The following is a 17,874-nucleotide window of genomic DNA, read 5'->3' as shown; positions in this document are numbered from 1 at the left end:
TTGCAGAGACAAACAATCCCAGCCACAGGGTTCCTCAATAGCCCTAACACTGTCACCTGACATGTCATAATAAATCCATTAGTTGCACAGTTTCTAACATTTTCTGATTTTTCTTCAAATAATAACTTTAAATTTTTAATTTGCATTTTAATTTTAAGGTTTGATTTTCTATTCCTATTACACTTAGAAATAATAAAATGGCCAAGTTACAGAGAGGTTTTTTAAAAAATAAAAGCAACATTTTACTTCTTTTACCTGTGAAATGCATTTATTTCATATCAATTAGCACATTAAATTCCAAATTTAACTACCCATTAGTGTCATCTGAGGATCCTTCTTAGAACACCCAAAGGCCAGGTCCCAGCAACCCCAATTAAACTTTAAAGTCTGGAGCTTAAAACTAGGTATAAATATTTTCTTTAAAGATGTTCAGGTTTGATTAGCACTGCTCATAACAATAATTATACCAATGAAAATCCCTTGTGTCCTTTTATTAAAGGAGAAATTAAGTGAATAGTAGTTAGCTTTCATACTAATATTTAAGTTTAAATGAGACTTTTTGAAAGTACTTTTGAAAATATCTGTTACCCTGAGTTTCATTATTACTCATGCAAACTCTCAGCTTTTTGGTTAAGAAAATTAAAACAGGAGGCATAATTCACATAACTGGCAAAACTTTTTAAAATTTCTAATAAATTAATGAGATTGAGAATAAACAATTCATAGGATTTGATAGTTTCTTACAGAAAAACCTAATAATTCCACTCTTAGAAAAGTAACCTTAAAATATTATCATGGGTATTTACCAAGATGTAACTACCACATAAATGATGACACAGCACAACTTAGAATTCTATATACTCACTAAAAATAATGCTGTGAAAGAATGATAAATGCCATGTACAACTTCATAAGATACTCAGCCAGTCACAAAACAATCTGGATGATATGTCACTTAAAAACAGATTTTATGTATGTAAAACTTACTTGCAGTTGAGCTGAATTGTGCCGAAGGCCTTCAACAATTGAAGAAAATCTGTCAATTTTTCTTTCTTCTCCAGCTGAAGTTAAAGCTTCTAAAACGTCCTCGAGGCTATTAGAAATTTTAAATCTATTAATTGAATTCCAAGTAGCAAATAACCCAACTGCTTCATCCTACAAAAGGAGTCAATATATCCTGACAACCAATAATACTTGGAAGTAGCTTTACTAAGCACATCGTATGTACCAAAACACTGGTCTAAGCATGATACGTTTTTATTCATTTGTCCTTGACAGTAAGTCATAAAGATGCCTCCTAATCAAGCACTTACATAATATATACCACATCTCAGGTTCTCCTCACAATACTTTACAAATATTGACTCATTTTAAAGTATAAAGGGACCGGTGCTGTGGCATAGCAGGTAAAGCTGCTGCCTGCAGTGCCGGCATCCCATTATGAGCACCAGCAGTCCCGGCTGCTTAACTTCCAATCCAGCTCTCTGCTACGGCCTGGGGAAGCAGTAGAAGATGGTCCAAGTCCTTGGACCCCTGCGCCGCAAGACAGACCGGGAAGAAGCTCCTGGCTTCGGGATCAGTGCAGCTCCAGCCATTGCGGCCAACTGAGGAGTGAACCAGCAGACGGAAGACCGACCTCCCTCTCTCTCTCTCTCTCTCTCTCTCTGCCTCTCCTTCACTCTCTGTGTAACTCTTTCTAATAAATAAATTTTTAAAAAAATAAAGTACAGAACAGCTATATAAAGTAGGTACTGTTATTGACCCATATTATAGATTAGGAAACTAAAGCAGAAAAAGGTTAAGCAACTTGTCCAATATCTCACATCTACTAAACTGTAGAGCAAGGATCTGAAATCAGATAGTCTGGGTAGTAAGCCCCATACACATGCTCAACAACTACATTCGAATGCCTCCCAATGATAAGTAAATGTGTAATAGCCAAAAACACATGTGAGCATTATAAAAACTCAAATATAATATACTCATTATCATTTTTAAGAACTATATTGCCTCCTCTGTAAAAAAAAAAAAAGTAGCTTAATAGTTCATAGTTAACAGCACACCTAGCATACCGTAGAAGCTCATCATTTCTGGACACTGGCATGTAGTACTAAAAAATAGATAGCACTTTGATATCTATCCTAACAGACAAGAAGCAAAACTAATATGAAAGAAGGAGGAGGAGGATACTAAAGGGGGGCTAAGGGAGAAAGTAGAGGATAAAGAGGACAAAGGAGAGGAATGAAGAAGGTGGCAAAAGAAGAGCCAAAAGAAGAAGGTACAACAAGGCAGGCGGAGTCCAAAAAGGAGGCAGGAGAAAAGGGAGGAGGAGGGAGTAGGCACTAAGCAGGCACAGCGGATGGAAAAAGGAGGGGGAACTCAGAAAATACAATGGAGAGCAAATAAAATTTGTATTTGATCTATATACCAAAACTCATAAGCAATTTTAAACTGGAAAAGTGAACCTACAACTGTGCATACTTGGGACTGCCAGCTGGGTACAGCTAAGCCTTTCCCCAGATACACACTACAGGCACTTTACAGGAGGCAGAGGGCCAAGCCTGAATTAGTGCCTTTCACTCTTCAACACAGGCCATGAAGTTGAGCTGGCTTAATCCCATCAGCTACAGTAGAGCTGATTTCCAGACAAAGAAATTTTCACCTAAAGATCTCTGCCTACACTTACATGAGAAGGATATTTGTTAGTTCTTTTGGTTCCTCAGTTTTTACATTTTTATCCTTTTACAATGTGTTTTAAACAATTTGTAAATGCTTCCTTATAATTAGAACCACAATCTTCTTTAAAAGAAAGGATGTTTTAATATGTATATGTCTTCAAAAATTTCATGGAAATGCGTATTATGGATTTTAATTTTTCTTGGCAACACTGTAATCTTTTTTAAAAAATTTATTGATTTATTTATTTAAAACCAAGTAATAGGGACAGGGAAGGAGGGACAGAGATTTTTACTAGTTTTTACCAGTTCACTAGTTAACTCCCCAAGTGGTTGCAATGGGCAGGGCTGGTTAGGCTGAAGCCAGGAGCCAGGAACTCCTGAGTCTCACATGCAAGTGGCAGGGGCCCAAACACTTGGGCCATTTTCCTCTGCCTTTTCTCAGTCACATTAGCAGGGAGCTGGATCAGAAACAGAGCAGCTAGGACTTGAACTGGCACTCTGATATAGGGTGCTGGTGTTGAAAGCAGTGGCTTAACCCATGACAATGCAATGCCAGCCCCAACATATATGAATTCTATTTCTCCACAAACTTTTTGATGTATGCTCATATGTAATGTAATAGCCTTTAGTTATTGCCCTGACATATATGATCAAGATCTTTAAAACTCTAATATGTACTTTATGAGTAAGCCCTTTATACTCTCAGCCAGTGAAGTGCCATTACACGTATCACCTAACAAGTCCACTTACACAGGACAACATACATTGAACTACAGTTTGAATTAATTCTATCTGAAAAAAAAAAAAACATAAGAAACAGAATCCATGTGTATATTTCTCAGAGTATTTATAGATAATGAGACATTAAATGAATCTATAAATTAATTATACAACTAGAGAAAAAAGTTGTAAACACTTACATGCTTTCCTCGCCTACAATGCATACTGCAGAAAGGAGTTTAACCACATCTGTCATCATGCTGGGATGCTTGGGATCCATGGCCTTGGCCAGTAAGGAAAGACTCCTCTCTTCACTCATAATTCTCTCTAAGCCGTACTATAAGGTTTTGAAAATAAGAAGTTAAATGTCAGGAGTTAGAAAAATAGTTCTTTCAAGTTATTCAAAGCATTTTACAGAATACATTTTTACATCTAGTAAAGCCTGAAGATACAAAGACCACGTAGCACTCTTAATTCATAAAAGTAATCGCTTTATATCAAGAACTACATGTCTCAACAAAATCCAGATAAGCTCTCAAAGGTTATTACAATACAGCTGATAATTATTAAAAATAGAATTGTGGTCAACTAGAGAAGATGAAAAGCAGTGAGATATTTGTAATTTCTCAGCAGGAACATATACAACAGCCAAATATTGAACCAGACACTGAGGCCATGAGGACCTTTTTCAAAGGAAGGAAGAAGGTTGGTAAGACAGAAATCACCTCAAGTAAATGCACAGATCTGTACTGTCCAAGAGAAATATAATGTGAACCACATGTACAGTTTTTCAAGCAAACAAGTATTTGCAATAAACACATCCAAAGTTTCATTACAATACATAAACAGTGTAAAATACTTCTGAGTCTTCAATTTTTCACTCTAAGCATTTGAAATACAGGTATGTCTTACACTTATAACACATGTTAATTCACTTTTTTTTTTTTTTTTTTTTTTGACAGGCAGAGTTAGACAGTGAGAGAGAGAGACAGAGAAAGGTCTTCCTTCTTCCATTGGTTTACTCCCCCAAGTGGCTGCTACAGCAGGCGCGCTGCGCCGATCCAAAGCCAGGAGCCAGGTGCTTCTCCTGGTCTCCCATGGGGTGCAGGGCCCAAGGACTTGGGCCATCCTCCACTGCCCTCCCGGGCCACAGCAGAGAGCTGGACTGGAAGAGGAGCAACCGGGACTAGAACCCAGCGCCCATATGGGATGCCGGCGCCTCAGGCGGAGGATTAGCTTAATGAGCCACAGCACCAACACATGTTAATTCAGACTAGCCACATTTCAAGTGTTCAAAAGCCACATGTGACTTTTGAACACCTATTATGTAGTACAGACATAGAGATTACTGCTTCACTCATAAATGTGCAGAAACCGCCACATTGAGTATATTAGTATCATTCTAATCAGAATGATATTTATCATCAGACAAAGCAGTTGTAAACACATTACCTAAGTGGGATGATTTAAGATAAGGATAAAGTTTGTTTGTTACTGCCTGGATGTTAGATCCAATTAGAAGATAAGTAGTTATGTTAATTTTGATTTATGAATGCCTACATCCCTTGGGCCCACTTATAATTTACAGAAGATAAGTCTCATATCAGAGGATGAGCAGAAGCAATAAAATAATACTATTTATCTATTACACATCACAGAGAATTATTCTAAAGAGAGAGAGATTGGTTGTTCACTTGCCACAAAACAGTAAAATCAAAGGGCCTTAATCCAGATTATAGACCTATTAACTGTGGCTTAACTCAAAATAAGCAGTACATATGAGCAACAAAGTTGAACTGATACCAAATTAAGAACCAAATGTTTTGTTATGAAATGCTACTTATAAGTTTCTTATTCTGTATGTGTCATTTGTTCAAAGAAACCTTCACATTGTGAAGAAATATTCCATTTGCTTTAAATCTGTAAAGAAACAGAAACAATGGAAGAAGCACAAATAGAAGGGCAAAGAATCCAGAGCATGATTTTTTGGAGAGAGTTCTCTGTCTTAGTGATGTGGGAACATTGACAAAGGGACAGCTAACCCAGTTAGGAAATGGTTGCCTTTGTGTTATCTTGAGCTGTTTCATAACAGGAAACAGAATGAAAAAGTAGGAACAGGATTAAAAACTACAATTTGCCTTGGTAATCATCCTAAGGAACTGTAAGCAGTTTATAAAGTTAACTGATCCAACTCAGAAAGTCATTCAATGGTCACCAAGTACCAAAGCACTGGCTCTGTCCTAATGAACCTGAGAATTAAGTCAAGCTCACTTCCAACACTCACCTTCAATTCCCACCTGGATGTTCTTAGTCAGCACCTGTTCTTTTGGAATCAAAATTACATGGCTCCTCCTGCCACTCAAGGATACTGATGCTGATCTCTTTCAATACCACCTACCATCCTGAAAAGCCTCAAGCCCTAGAATCACCATGTGATAAAGGGTAGAATATGAATATTCTCCGATCTCATTGTTTTGAACAACATCCTGTGACCACAAAGGTCCTTATAGGAGGTGTTCTCTAACTTGGTGAACACAAAAATATACGGTACTTATGTTAAGACTAGAATGAGTTTTGATTACCACTACACAGTATCTCTAACTGAATATAAAACTACTGCCTACTTGTATAAAATTACTCTCATTGGATTACTAAAGCTACAAAGGAAAACAAAACAAATTTTTGACTCTGAAAAAAGTTACCTTACCAGTGCTAGCAACAAAGTGCATTTAATGAAGGCTACTGTAGGTTACAGAGGCATAACAAAGATTAGAAGGTGTAAGGACGTATCTTTCCTGAATGTCAAGGACCCACTCTGGGTAATATGATAACTGGCCTGTTCTAAACTGAAGACCAATGCCAGCTTCCATTTGCATTCCACATGCCCATTATTACCTAGTAGAATTTCAGCCATTGGAGACTATTGTTTTTGTAGGCAAAGTCCACACTACATGGATTTTGGTGCTGAGCAGCTACCCAAGGTGTGGTGACGCCAAGAGACACTGACTTTAAGAAGAGGACACTCCTGCTGTGAGTACACATCCCACAGCAACATGCTAAAAGTCTTCAAACTGAAGCCTCTATTCTAGTTACTTTTAGACAGATTAACTTTTCCTTATTACTATCTTTAATTTCCTTCTTCCTAATTATTCCAAATATATTTCCATTTTATGGGAAATGATGTTACTAAATCTGTTTACATTAATTACATAATTACTGCTAACAAGTAAACTATCATGTTTTTTTTTTTTTTTTTTTTTTTTTTTGACAGGCAGAGTGGACAGTGAGAGAGAGAGACAGAGAGAAAGGTCTTCCTTTGCCATTGGTTCACCCTCCAATGGCAGCCGCGGCTGGCACCACGCGCTGATCTGATGGCAGGAGCTAGGTACTTATCCTGGTCTCCCATGGGGTGCAGGGCCCAAGCACTTGGGCCATCCACCACTGTACTCCCTGGCCACAGCAGGGAGCTGGCCTGGAAGAGGGGCAACCGGGACAGAATCCGGGGCCCCAACTGGGACTAGAACCCGGTGTGCCGGTGCCGCAAGGCGGAAGATTAGCCTAGTGAGCTGCGGTGCCGGCTTCATGTTCTTTTTCATCATTGAAGAATTATACTAAAGACAGCATAGTAAGGTTTAACAAATTTCTACTCATAGATGTGATCAAATAAAGTTTAGGAAAACTATCCGTCTCAAGGATTAAAAAAAAAATAAAAAGAAACTTTACCAAAAATTTAACATTAAGCTAACAGTTTCAGATATTACCATACTAACTCCAAGACCTATAGATCATTCAAAAAGCTACTTTATCTATCTGAAATCTAATTCTCAAAAAACGAGTAGTTCAATACAAAAAGAATGTTTAATTTCTACATTAGTTATTGTCCTTGAAAATTATATCTGATTTCAGGAAACAGAAAAAAAAAATTTTTGGTTAAAAATAGAAAATCTGACCCCAGAAAAATTTCACTGGACATGAATAATTTAAAATTATAAATATTTGTGTGTGTGTGTTTTTTTTTTTTTTTTTGGACAGGCAGAGTGGACAGTGAGAGAGTTAGACAGAGAGAAAGGTCTTCCTTTGCCGTTGGTTCACCCTCCAATGGCCGCTGCGGCCAGCGCGCTGCAGCCGGCACACCACGCTGATCCGATGGCAGGAGCCAGGTACTTATCCTGGTCTCCCATGCGGGTGCAGGGCCCAAGTACCTGGGCCGTCCTCCACTGCACTCCCGGGCCACAGCAGAGAGCTGGACTGGAAGAGGGGCAACCGGGACAGAATCCAGCGCCCCGATCGGGACTAGAACCCGGTGTGCCGGCGTCGCAAGGCGGAGGATTAGCTTAGTGAGCCACGGCGCCAGCCATAAAATTATAAATATTTGTTACAGCTAATAAAAAGATAAAACAAATAAGTACTAATATTCAAAAATGTAGTCCTATAAAATTTTATTTTTAAAAACAAAGCAAAATAGTATAAAATAAATCAGAAATACACAGATGATTTTGTTGTAGAACAAAAAACCATCCTATCATACATGAAATTTCTTCTTTTGATGTCTAAAAAGGCAACTAAAACAATTATCATAGCATCACACATCATGGAATAGATGCACTCAGCTGTTGAAGCTGAAGAAATGGCATGGGATGATGCCAATTTCTATAATTAACAGTATAAGGGGAAGAAAGAAACACTGTCAGATAAATCTAACTTCAGCAGTGAACTCAAAGAATATCTCCTTTTTGATGTATCCTCTTGAAATATCCAATTCTGCAGATCCTCCATACTATTATGTGGTCTCAAGATTACTTCTATCAAGTGCCATTGCTCCATTTCTGGAACCTGTTCATACATCGTCACATTAATTTCATCACAGATTCTATATTCCTAGAATAGTGAGAATCCAGTCTTTCCACCCTCGGTATTATTGCAGACTTCATTTAATAACTGTGTACTATTTTAAAGTGAACCATGATATACTTTTGAAAATTCAAAGATAGGTAAAGATAGGAAGAGAGACAAAAAGAAGGAAGAAGGGTGGTTGAGGGAAGAAGGGAGCAGAGAAAGAAAAGAATTCATCAACATATGAGGAGTTAAGCTTCAGAAGAGGGTCCATCATTCCCCAGTTCTCCCTGTCCCAAGATAACTGGTTTCATAAAAAAATAGAAGCAATACAATGCAGTAATTTTTTCCCATCATGTGCTGCAAAGTACATAAGAGTAACACATCTGTTTAGTGCAAGTGAATTTCTGTATTTCAGAACTCTAATTCATATCAGAAGTGGTGATGGATAAATACTAATTAACTCATACATACCTGTGTATTCATCAAGGCTTTCAGACATTGTATAACTTTGTGTTGATTCTTCTTTACAATATTTTCCTGCCTGTATTGACATAAAAGTTATCAGTGCTGAAATTGTAATAGGATGTACAAATGTAGCTTCACTGAAAACAATTATTAGCAATACTTACGTTTTTCCTCTAATTAGTTTTTCCAAAATATCTAGTAATATTCCAAGACCATCACATCCAAAGCTTTCAACCCAACTGAAAAACAGGAAAAAGGTAATTATATGTTGTCAGTATTCTTGTTAGAAGGTCATGGTAACACTAAATATCTGCAAGTATTTTACAATTGACATTCATAATCATAACTATAATATAACACTATGACTCAATCTCATGGAAACAAGGCACTAAGATGGGATAAGGCAGTTCTGTACTAAACTCAGCTTACACAGGCAAGTAAGAGCTAACTATGTATGCCCATTTCCTCCTCCAAGCTCTGTATTTAGTGACAGCACATTGGTAGTTTCGAATCACCCATGGTCAAAGTATTTGCCCCACAGAAATTGGCAAATATTACCAGTCAGCACCTCACCCACCCATCTACCCAGATCTGGCTCTAAGACATGTAGCATATAACCCTGGATAAGCCTCATTTTAGGTACTTCCATTGAACAGAAACTGGAAATATCTATAGGGGGAAGATGCAGATTGACAAAAAAAAGACTATTGAAAAAATTAACCAAAATAATTAAAAGGGATGCTTTTAGAGAATTTCCCAAAACATTAAAATGCATCCCTAAAGATGTTAAGAATTCCATAAGTTTCAAAGTTTAGTTGCTTAAAAAAATTAAAAAAAAAAAATTCCATCATTTTTAAATGCATGTTTCCATCTCAGTTGAGCTATATCTATTCTGAGCAAACATCTGGCCCTAGTGGTTAAGATGAAAGTTAGGATGCCCACATCCTGCACTAGAGTGCATGAATTGAATTCCCTGATTCCAGCTTCCTGCTAATGTGCACCCTAGGAGGTAGCAGTGACAGTTTAAGTAGTTGGGTTCCTGGGAGTGCTGGACTAAGTTCCCTGCTGTTGGGCAGGTGGGGAGTAAATCACAGCACATATGGAGATCCCTCCCTCTCTCCCTCCCTCCCTCCCTCCCTCTCTCTCTCTCTCTCTCTCTCTCCACCCCCCACTTCTCTGCATCTCTAATATAAAGTAACATTTTAAAATTTAAACCACATGTCCATACATTCACTAACCCAATCATGGCACCTTCTGTATTCCACTAGACAATAACTCACCCTGGTTAAAGAAAAACAACTGTGGTAGAAATAAATACCTATTATCAGTGATAATTTGGAAAGCATTTGCATACATACACACACACACATATAATTCTGACAATAATCTCATCAAAAATGAGGGAAAGAAAAAGATAGGTGTCTATTTCTTTGTAAACTTGTTTGTATGTATGGTTGTAATCTGTGTGTAAAGTTTGAAGATGCTAAAAATCAAAATTTATTCAAATAACCAAAAGCAACTTTATGAAGAATAAAAATGTTTAAGTCACATTCTGAAAACATACCGTTTTAGTTAAGACACAGTACAATATTTCCAATGAAAGTGAAAATCGTATAAAATATGCTTTCATAAAAAGCTACAAATATTATGAAAATCCATCTTCTTCATTTGCCTATTTCTATGACCACCACTTGACCATCTAAAAATACTGGAAATTTCTGATTTTATGAAAAGGAAAAGAAATTTGGTATTTAAATCAGAGGTCTCTCATCAGGCTATTTTATTCATCATTTCTCTGTCCACTGAAAGCCCTGAAATAACAAATTCAAGGATGCATTGAAACAGGAAAGATACTCCCTTGTAGAAGATTGAAGATTACCATTATAGTTAGAGTGAGGAAGAAGTTAAATAGAAGTTGCTGTTTTCAAACCAGAATGCTACTTCAAAAGTAAAGAGTTTACTCTCCACTATCAGCTCCAGACAGATTACCTGTGGGCATTTCAAATCTTGCTTTCATGTTGCATGAAAACACCTACAGCATTTCACTTAACTGCTTGCCTTGTTGACATCCTATTCTGTATTTATTCTTATTTCACATGCAGCAGGGTAGCTTGAAACCAAATACGTAAGAAGTAATTTGAGAGTGTTACTTAGGCTGGTATTGAGACATGTGGAGAGAGTCTCTGTTCGCCAGTCCTGCCTATGTTAGTACTTCACAGTAGGCTTTCCATGTCTTGTTTGAAGTCATTTTTCTACAATCTCTAGATTTGAAAGTATATCCACAAAGATGTTCTAAAACTAACATAAATGTTTAGCATTATTCATTCTGTTGTCACCTATAATCATTGCAAAGAATATGATTACTATTCACAAAACTGCCCAATGCAAAAATACAGTAATTTTAAATTATGTTAATATAAAAAATTTCTTGTACATAATATACTTATGTTGTGATCCACTATAAAATTCAGGACACATATCAATCCAAGTAAACCAGCAAGTTCTCTGATTAATAGAACAGATATTTAAAGTTTATCACCCCTAACATAATAGCAGCAACTGGAATAGCAGGACCCACAGAAGATCTCAAATTATGTACAGACCCCCCCACCCCGATAATTCTTCAACTATAGAACATGAGTCAATAAAATTGATACCTACTCACATATATTACATATAAACTCATTCTCTAAAAAACAAAGTGCATGTAAAGAAGCATTATACCAAATCACTTGACTTCTATCTAATTCACTGTGGGAATTAATTTCTCAACAGCAATAAAATCAGAGAAGTAGGCAACAGCCTTCCAAAAACCAAGTTATACCTCACATTTCACAAAACATGAAAAATGAGAAAAACAGGATAGGGTGAAGAGAGAGGAAACTATCATGCTTGAGAAAAAAAGAGAACAATGTAATACTTATGCATAAAAAAAGCCAATGAAAGCATAATATGCATGAAGGTCTCCATGTTTTCTGAAAAATCTGCAAGGCCAAGTTATCACTGTATTAACAAGTTGTCATTCATGAACCCATTCTCTAAAGGGTTTCACCACACCCTGCCCACCCCTACTATTTTCAGCAATACAATTTTTAAGGATGGAGTATAAATATCACTTCCCATTTTTCTGGAAAAGATGTTCAAAATAAAAGATGATATTGAATAGGTAGGCCTGCAGTCTTGACAGGGGTTTATTGAAATCCATAGCTTTCTATGAAAGTGAAAAACTTATCATGTAAGAAACAACCTGGAAAAAAATTATCAACTCATCTATAAATGATCGATCTTCAGCAAACAAAATCTACACTATTTGTTCTGTGCCTTTCAGCATAGTACCCTCAGGCAATTCTGTGGTTTAACTATAAACCATATGCATGGCCAGAATATGCACTGTGCAAATGCTTCCTCTTCATAAACAGGAATGACAGAGATCTGTATGACATTGGTACTAGAGGGGGGAAAAATCCCTTACAACAGCATATATATATAGTGGTATGCAGAATGCTAATTTAACACTCTTCTTCTTAACTTTCTGTGACAGGAAATATTAAACTCTTAATTGCCTCAAGAAAAACTAAGTATGTATACTACCACGTAGCACTTTGTAGAAGAGGTCTCAATGTAGGCGAAAAAAAAAGACAACAGAACTAAAAGGGGGGGGGGGGGGAGTCTCTAGAATTACAATGTTCAAACCACTATTAAAATGTTCCAACACAGCTTAGGCTTTGAAATGCAGTTACTGCTTCTGGAAACACAGGATGAAATCAAAAGTGTGCAAAGTGGTTTCTGACAGATTGTTGATTTTAGGAAGCAAATATAGTCTCCTCATTGAGCAGCAGAGGCAACAGTCCAGATAAAAGGAACAAGCACTAACAAATGCACTATCAAATGTCACAAAGTAACCCACCCACCATCACTTTGTTTCCTTTAGTTATTACCTTGCTTCCCAGATGCACTCTTCAGAGGAGAATAAATGGATCACAGATCATTAGAACTGAAGTAAACCTACCAGACTGTAAGGGCCACCTTACAATGATACATCCTCTTTTTTTTTGAGAGGCCAAGTTAGAGAGAGAGAGAGACAGACAGAGAAAGGTCTTCGTTCTGTTGGTGCACCCCCCAAATGGCCGCTACAGCCAGCGCTGTGCCGATCCAAAGCCAGGAGCCAGGTGCTTCCTCCTGGTCTCCCATGTGGGTGCAGGGCCCAAACACTTGGGCCATCCTCCACTGCCTTCCCGGGCCACAGCAGAGAGCTGGACTGGAGGAGGAGCAACCAGGACAGAATCCAACGCCGCAACTGGGACTAGCCTATTGAGCCGCTGCAGGTGGAGGATTAGCCTATTGAGCCGAGGCACCGGCCCGATACATTCTCTTTTGAGAATAGGAATCATTTCTCTTTTAAAAAAATAATATTTGACAGGCAGAGTTACACAGAGAGACAAAGCAAAAGAGAAAATCTTCCATCTGCTGGTTCACTCCCCAAATGACAGCAAGAGCAGGAGCTGGGCCTATCTGAACCTGCTGCTTTCCCATGATACCAGCATTGCAGGCAACAAGCACCAGTCCCCCAGTCACCATTTCTTAATTGTCCTAGCACTGCAATGAATTACACACTCAAATGGCTTAGCATAAAATCTGAACCTTCGTTCAAGTTTTATAAATAAGGAAAGAGATACACAGAGAGGGATTATGATAACCTAGAAACTGCATCTAGACATGCTGGTACCAATTACCTGTGCCCTTACTTGATATATGTGGATAAAGTCACAAAGAGAAGCCATCTTCTTTGCAGCAATAATAAGCCTGTCTTAACCTTCACGTCAGAAATATCAACTCTGATTTCAGAAGAGGTTTTTTCCTGTGAACCAAGGATGATGAATCTGGAGTCCTTGACCTACAGCATACTTTAGGACTTGATTGACTGCTGCTCAAAGGGTGATGCTTCATTACTACTAACACTCAAGTACTCAATTAATGAAGGCAGTCAGCCTTTGATAAGGGTTCACTGTGTGCTTGATTCTACACTAGGTAAGAGAAATACAAAAATGAGCAAAATACGTTCTCTGATCTTGAAAGGATCACACACACACTGGTGGCTGAAACAAATGTTGAACACAATTATTACCATAATGGAATAAACTGCTGTAAATGTGGTACAGAAGATAAAACATCTACGTCTCCTGGAAACGTCAAAGCAGCTAGTGTCTGACTTAAGTCCTGAAGGTAATATTATAAAGGAAGAGAGGTTATTAGCAGGAGAAAACGCACCTAAAGGCATTACCCATAAAAGATGCTGAACACCACAGGCAGCTGTTGGGTTCTGCCAATGATCTGAATGATCAAGTAAACAGAACTGAGCTTTCTAATTCGTAATTATGGGTCATCTCTCTACTCATTCAGATCTTTAACTATTTGTGGTTTTCAGAATAACAGCACTCTGTTTATACTGAATCCTGCAACTCACTGATCAACTCAGTTTTCTTGGTAAATTTCTTAGGATTCTCTATGTAATAATCCTGTCAACTACAAATAGGGACTGTCTTAGTTCATCTTTCCTGGTTTGTGTGCTTTTCATTTCTTTTCCTTGCCATAGTGTTCTGACTACATTCTGCCAGCACTGAGCTGAACAAGAATGGTGAGGGCAGACTTTCACCATTAACTACAATCCAAGCTGTTGGACTTTGCAGATGTCTCCATTAAGTGAGAAAGCTGCCGTCTGTATTACTTTGCAACGATTGCTATGACAAAGTCCCACAAAGCAAGCAGTTTGAAATAACCAGTAGATCTTCTCATAGTTCTAGAGGCTAAATGTCCAAAACCAAAATGCTACAAGGGCCATTGTCTCTCAAGATTCCTTCCTTGCCTTTTCCTCACTTCTGGTGGAAGCTATTAATTTTTGAAGATCTTGTGCCTCAGCCATTACATGGGGCTATGTATGTCTTTGCACATCTTAACAGATACCAAACCTATGGATCATGTGCCCACTCTACCCCCTTTATGACTCTAATTAATTACACTGCAAGGACTCAATCTAAAAAACAGCAGCAACATTTTGATGTCAGGGTTAGAACTTAAAGATCTTTCTGGGAACATAATTCAACTCCTAATATTCTCTGTTCCTAGTTTTCTGAGTTTTTTCACATCAATATATGTTGAATTTTGTTAAATGCTTCTGCCTCAATCCACAAAGTGCTTTACACTTTTTTTTTAACTTGTGGACATAGTGTTACATAATGATTTTTTTGCCTTTATTCATGAAGGTACGTATGTCAGGTTTTAGGTTTTTTTTTTTTTTTTTTTTTTTTTAAGTATTTCTTTGAAAGTTAGAATTACAAAGAGAGGGAGAGAGCGATCTTCCATACACTGGTTCACTTATCAGATGGCCACAAAGGCATTGGCTGAGCTAGGCCAAAGCCAGGAGTTTCATCTAGGTACCCCATGTCAGTGGCAGGGGCCCAAACACTTGGGCTTTCTTCCACTGCTTTTCCCAGTCTATTAGTGGGCAGCCAAATCAGAAGTGGAGCAGCAAGGGCATGAACCAGCACCCACTGGGGATGCCAGCATCGCAGACAATGACTATCAGCTATACCACAACCCTGACCCCAGGGTTTTATTTTATTTTGGTGCATTTTATTTTGGTGCACCTTTGTCTGTCTTATCTATCATGAAATACCAGGTTCATAAAATAAATTTTGAATTATCCATTGCTCTTCTATTTTCTGGAAGAGTCTGTATAGAACTTCTTCTATACATGTATGTTAGAATTCTCCAACAAAATTATCTTTACCTATAGATCTTTTGAAGGATTTTTTTTAAATCAGCAATTTCCTTAATCAGAAGGTCAAATTTTTTTTTTTTTTAAGATTTATTTATTTGAAAGGCAGAGTTACAGAGAGGCAGAGGCAGAGAAAGAGGCTGGTCTTCCATCTGCTGGTTCATTAACCAAATGGCCACAACAACCAGAGCTGAGCCACCAGGAAGCCAGAAGTCTGTTCCCAGTCTCTCATGCTGATGCAGGGGCCCAAGCACTTGAGTCATCTTCCACTGCTTTCCCAGGTCATAGCAGAGAGCTGGATCAGAAGTTGAGCAGCCGGAAATCAAACTGGCATCCATATGGGATGCTGGCACTGATGCTGGCACTACAGGTAATGGCTTTTACCCATTATACCACAGCGCCGGCCTCCTGATTTTTCTATTATTTTTTAAGATCTATTTATTTGAAAGGCAGAGATTTACAGAGAGGCAGAGGCAAAGGCAGAGAGAAAGAGGTCTTCCATTAATGGTTCAATCCCCAAATGGCCACCATGGCCAGAGTTGGGCTGATCCAAAGGTCGCCCACATGGGTGCAGGGGTCCAAGGACTTGGGCCACCTTCTGCTTCTTTCCAGGTCACAGAAGAGAGTAGAATCAGAAATGGAACAGCCAGGACTCCAACTGACACCCACATGGGATGCCAGCACTGCAAGAGGTGGCTTTACCCATGTCACCACAGCACCAACCGGCCCCTGAATTTTCTATTTCATGTTGGGTTTGTACTTTTCCAACATTTGACTTCATTTCAAGTGTCCAATTTCTATCTAGTTATTCACAATATTCTTTACCCCCATTCTTCAAAACTGTAGTGATTCCCTGTGATTAATTAAAAATAGTAACTATCATTTTTATTGTTACCAGATTATATTTGTCAATTGTATTTCAAACAACCATTTGATTCACCAATCTCCTTTAGTCTTCACTATTATGAATTTAATAGATGTATGTAATTATATTTATTTTTTTCTCTCTGCTTGTTCAAAATTCATGAGATGTAACAAACATGAACGATTTAAGTCCTTCCCTCTTTTCTAATGTTTAATGCTACAATTTCCCTCAGCGTACTGATTGTAGATGCATTATACAAGTTTCACAATTTATGTTGAAAAGCTTGGTGTTTATTCTGTAACCCTTGAGAGTTCTTTTTACATAGATTATCTAGATGTATGTTTAGCTTCAACTATTTGGAGATTTTTCCTGTTATCTTTCTCTTATTCACCTCTACTTTGAGTTCTTTATGGTGAGAGAACAACTCAGTATGATTTCCTTTTTTTTTTTTTTTTTTTTTTTTTTTTTTTTTTTTTTACAGGCAGAGTGGATAGTGAGAGAGAGACAGAGAAAGGTCTTCCTTTTGCTGTTGGGTCACCCTCCAATGGCCGCCGTGGCTGACACGCTGAGGCCGGCGCACCACGCTGATCCAAAGGCAGGAGCCAGGTACTTATCCCTGGTCTCCCATGGGGTGCAGGGCCCAAGCACTTGGGCCATCCTCCACTGCCTTCCTGGGCCACAGCAGAGAGCTGGCCTGGAAGAGGGGCAACCGGGACAGAATCTGGTACCCCGACTGGGACTAGAACCCGGTGTGCCGGCGCCGCTAGGTGGAGGATTAGCCTATTGAGCCGCGGTGCAGGCCAATTTCCATTTTTTTAACTTTTATTTAATAAATATAAATTTCCAAAGTACAGTTTATGGATTACAATGGCTTCCCACCCCCCCACAACCTCCCCCCCACCCACACCCCTCCCATCTCCCGCTCCCTCTCCCATTCCATTCTCATCAAGATTCATTTTCAATTCTCTTTATATACAGAAGATCAATTTAGTATAAATTAAGTAAAAATTTCAACAGTTTGCACCCACACCTTTTAAAGTGATGATGTTTGTTTTATGGACTGGAATATGGTTTCTTTTAATCTGTGTCTCATGGGGATAATAAAGGAATCAACATTGTGTTATTAGATTGAGTACTATAAATATCTAGTCTAACCTCTTGAATGTAATGAATTTCCCTAAATTCTTCATGATTTTCTATCTAGTTGTTCTGCCAATTGCTGATAGAGCTGTGCAGTCTCCAGATCTATTTAACTAATGTCTCACCTTTCCCTCTCCATCTCCCACACTTAAAAAAAATTAAGTCATCCATATACAGTGCCAACATCTAAATAGAGGAGTGCCAATATTTGGTTTTAACCTTATATTCTACATTATTTTTGTACATCTCTTTTGGTGCCAATATTCTTAGAAACCCTGGCTTCCATGAAGCCTTGGAACTGTCACTTGCTACTTTTCTCGGTTGACTTCCTATACATGGATTCTAGCTTCTTGGTATTTTTGCTCCTTAATCCACCTTAATCTTGAGATCACTTT

General features: G+C 38.1%; 1 protein-coding gene and 1 long non-coding RNA gene across 5 annotated transcripts in view; one reads left to right on the top strand and one right to left on the bottom strand.

Annotated features, from left to right (window-relative positions):
* Positions 1-17,874, bottom strand: part of DIAPH3 (diaphanous related formin 3) — a 556,480-nt gene that overhangs the window by 380,893 nt on the left and 157,713 nt on the right. For 2 of the 4 annotated variants that reach the window (XM_051850009.2, XM_051850008.2), the window contains 4 exons: positions 8,864-8,938; positions 8,706-8,775; positions 3,599-3,735; positions 988-1,093 (listed from right to left, as the gene is read on the bottom strand). In XM_051850009.2, coding sequence (XP_051705969.2) covers positions 988-1,093; positions 3,599-3,735; positions 8,706-8,775; positions 8,864-8,938 — 388 coding nt within the window. Of the gene's footprint in view, positions 1-987; positions 1,094-3,598; positions 3,736-5,682; positions 5,818-6,105; positions 6,313-8,705; positions 8,776-8,863; positions 8,939-17,874 lie in introns of those variants that run through there. The other 2 variants (XM_051850012.2, XM_051850011.2) reach the window with 2 other exon arrangements.
* Positions 6,322-16,080, top strand: LOC103349076 (uncharacterized). The gene is made up of 3 exons (XR_517278.3): positions 6,322-6,428; positions 8,881-8,956; positions 12,241-16,080. It is a non-coding gene; the product is annotated as an uncharacterized lncRNA (long non-coding RNA).

This window comes from Oryctolagus cuniculus, chromosome 9, assembly GCF_964237555.1.
Source record: "Oryctolagus cuniculus chromosome 9, mOryCun1.1, whole genome shotgun sequence".
In the NCBI taxonomy this organism is placed as follows: Eukaryota; Metazoa; Chordata; class Mammalia; order Lagomorpha; family Leporidae; genus Oryctolagus; species Oryctolagus cuniculus.
Note: the sequence above shows the minus strand (reverse complement) of the source record. Positions and strands in the feature narration are given on the sequence as shown.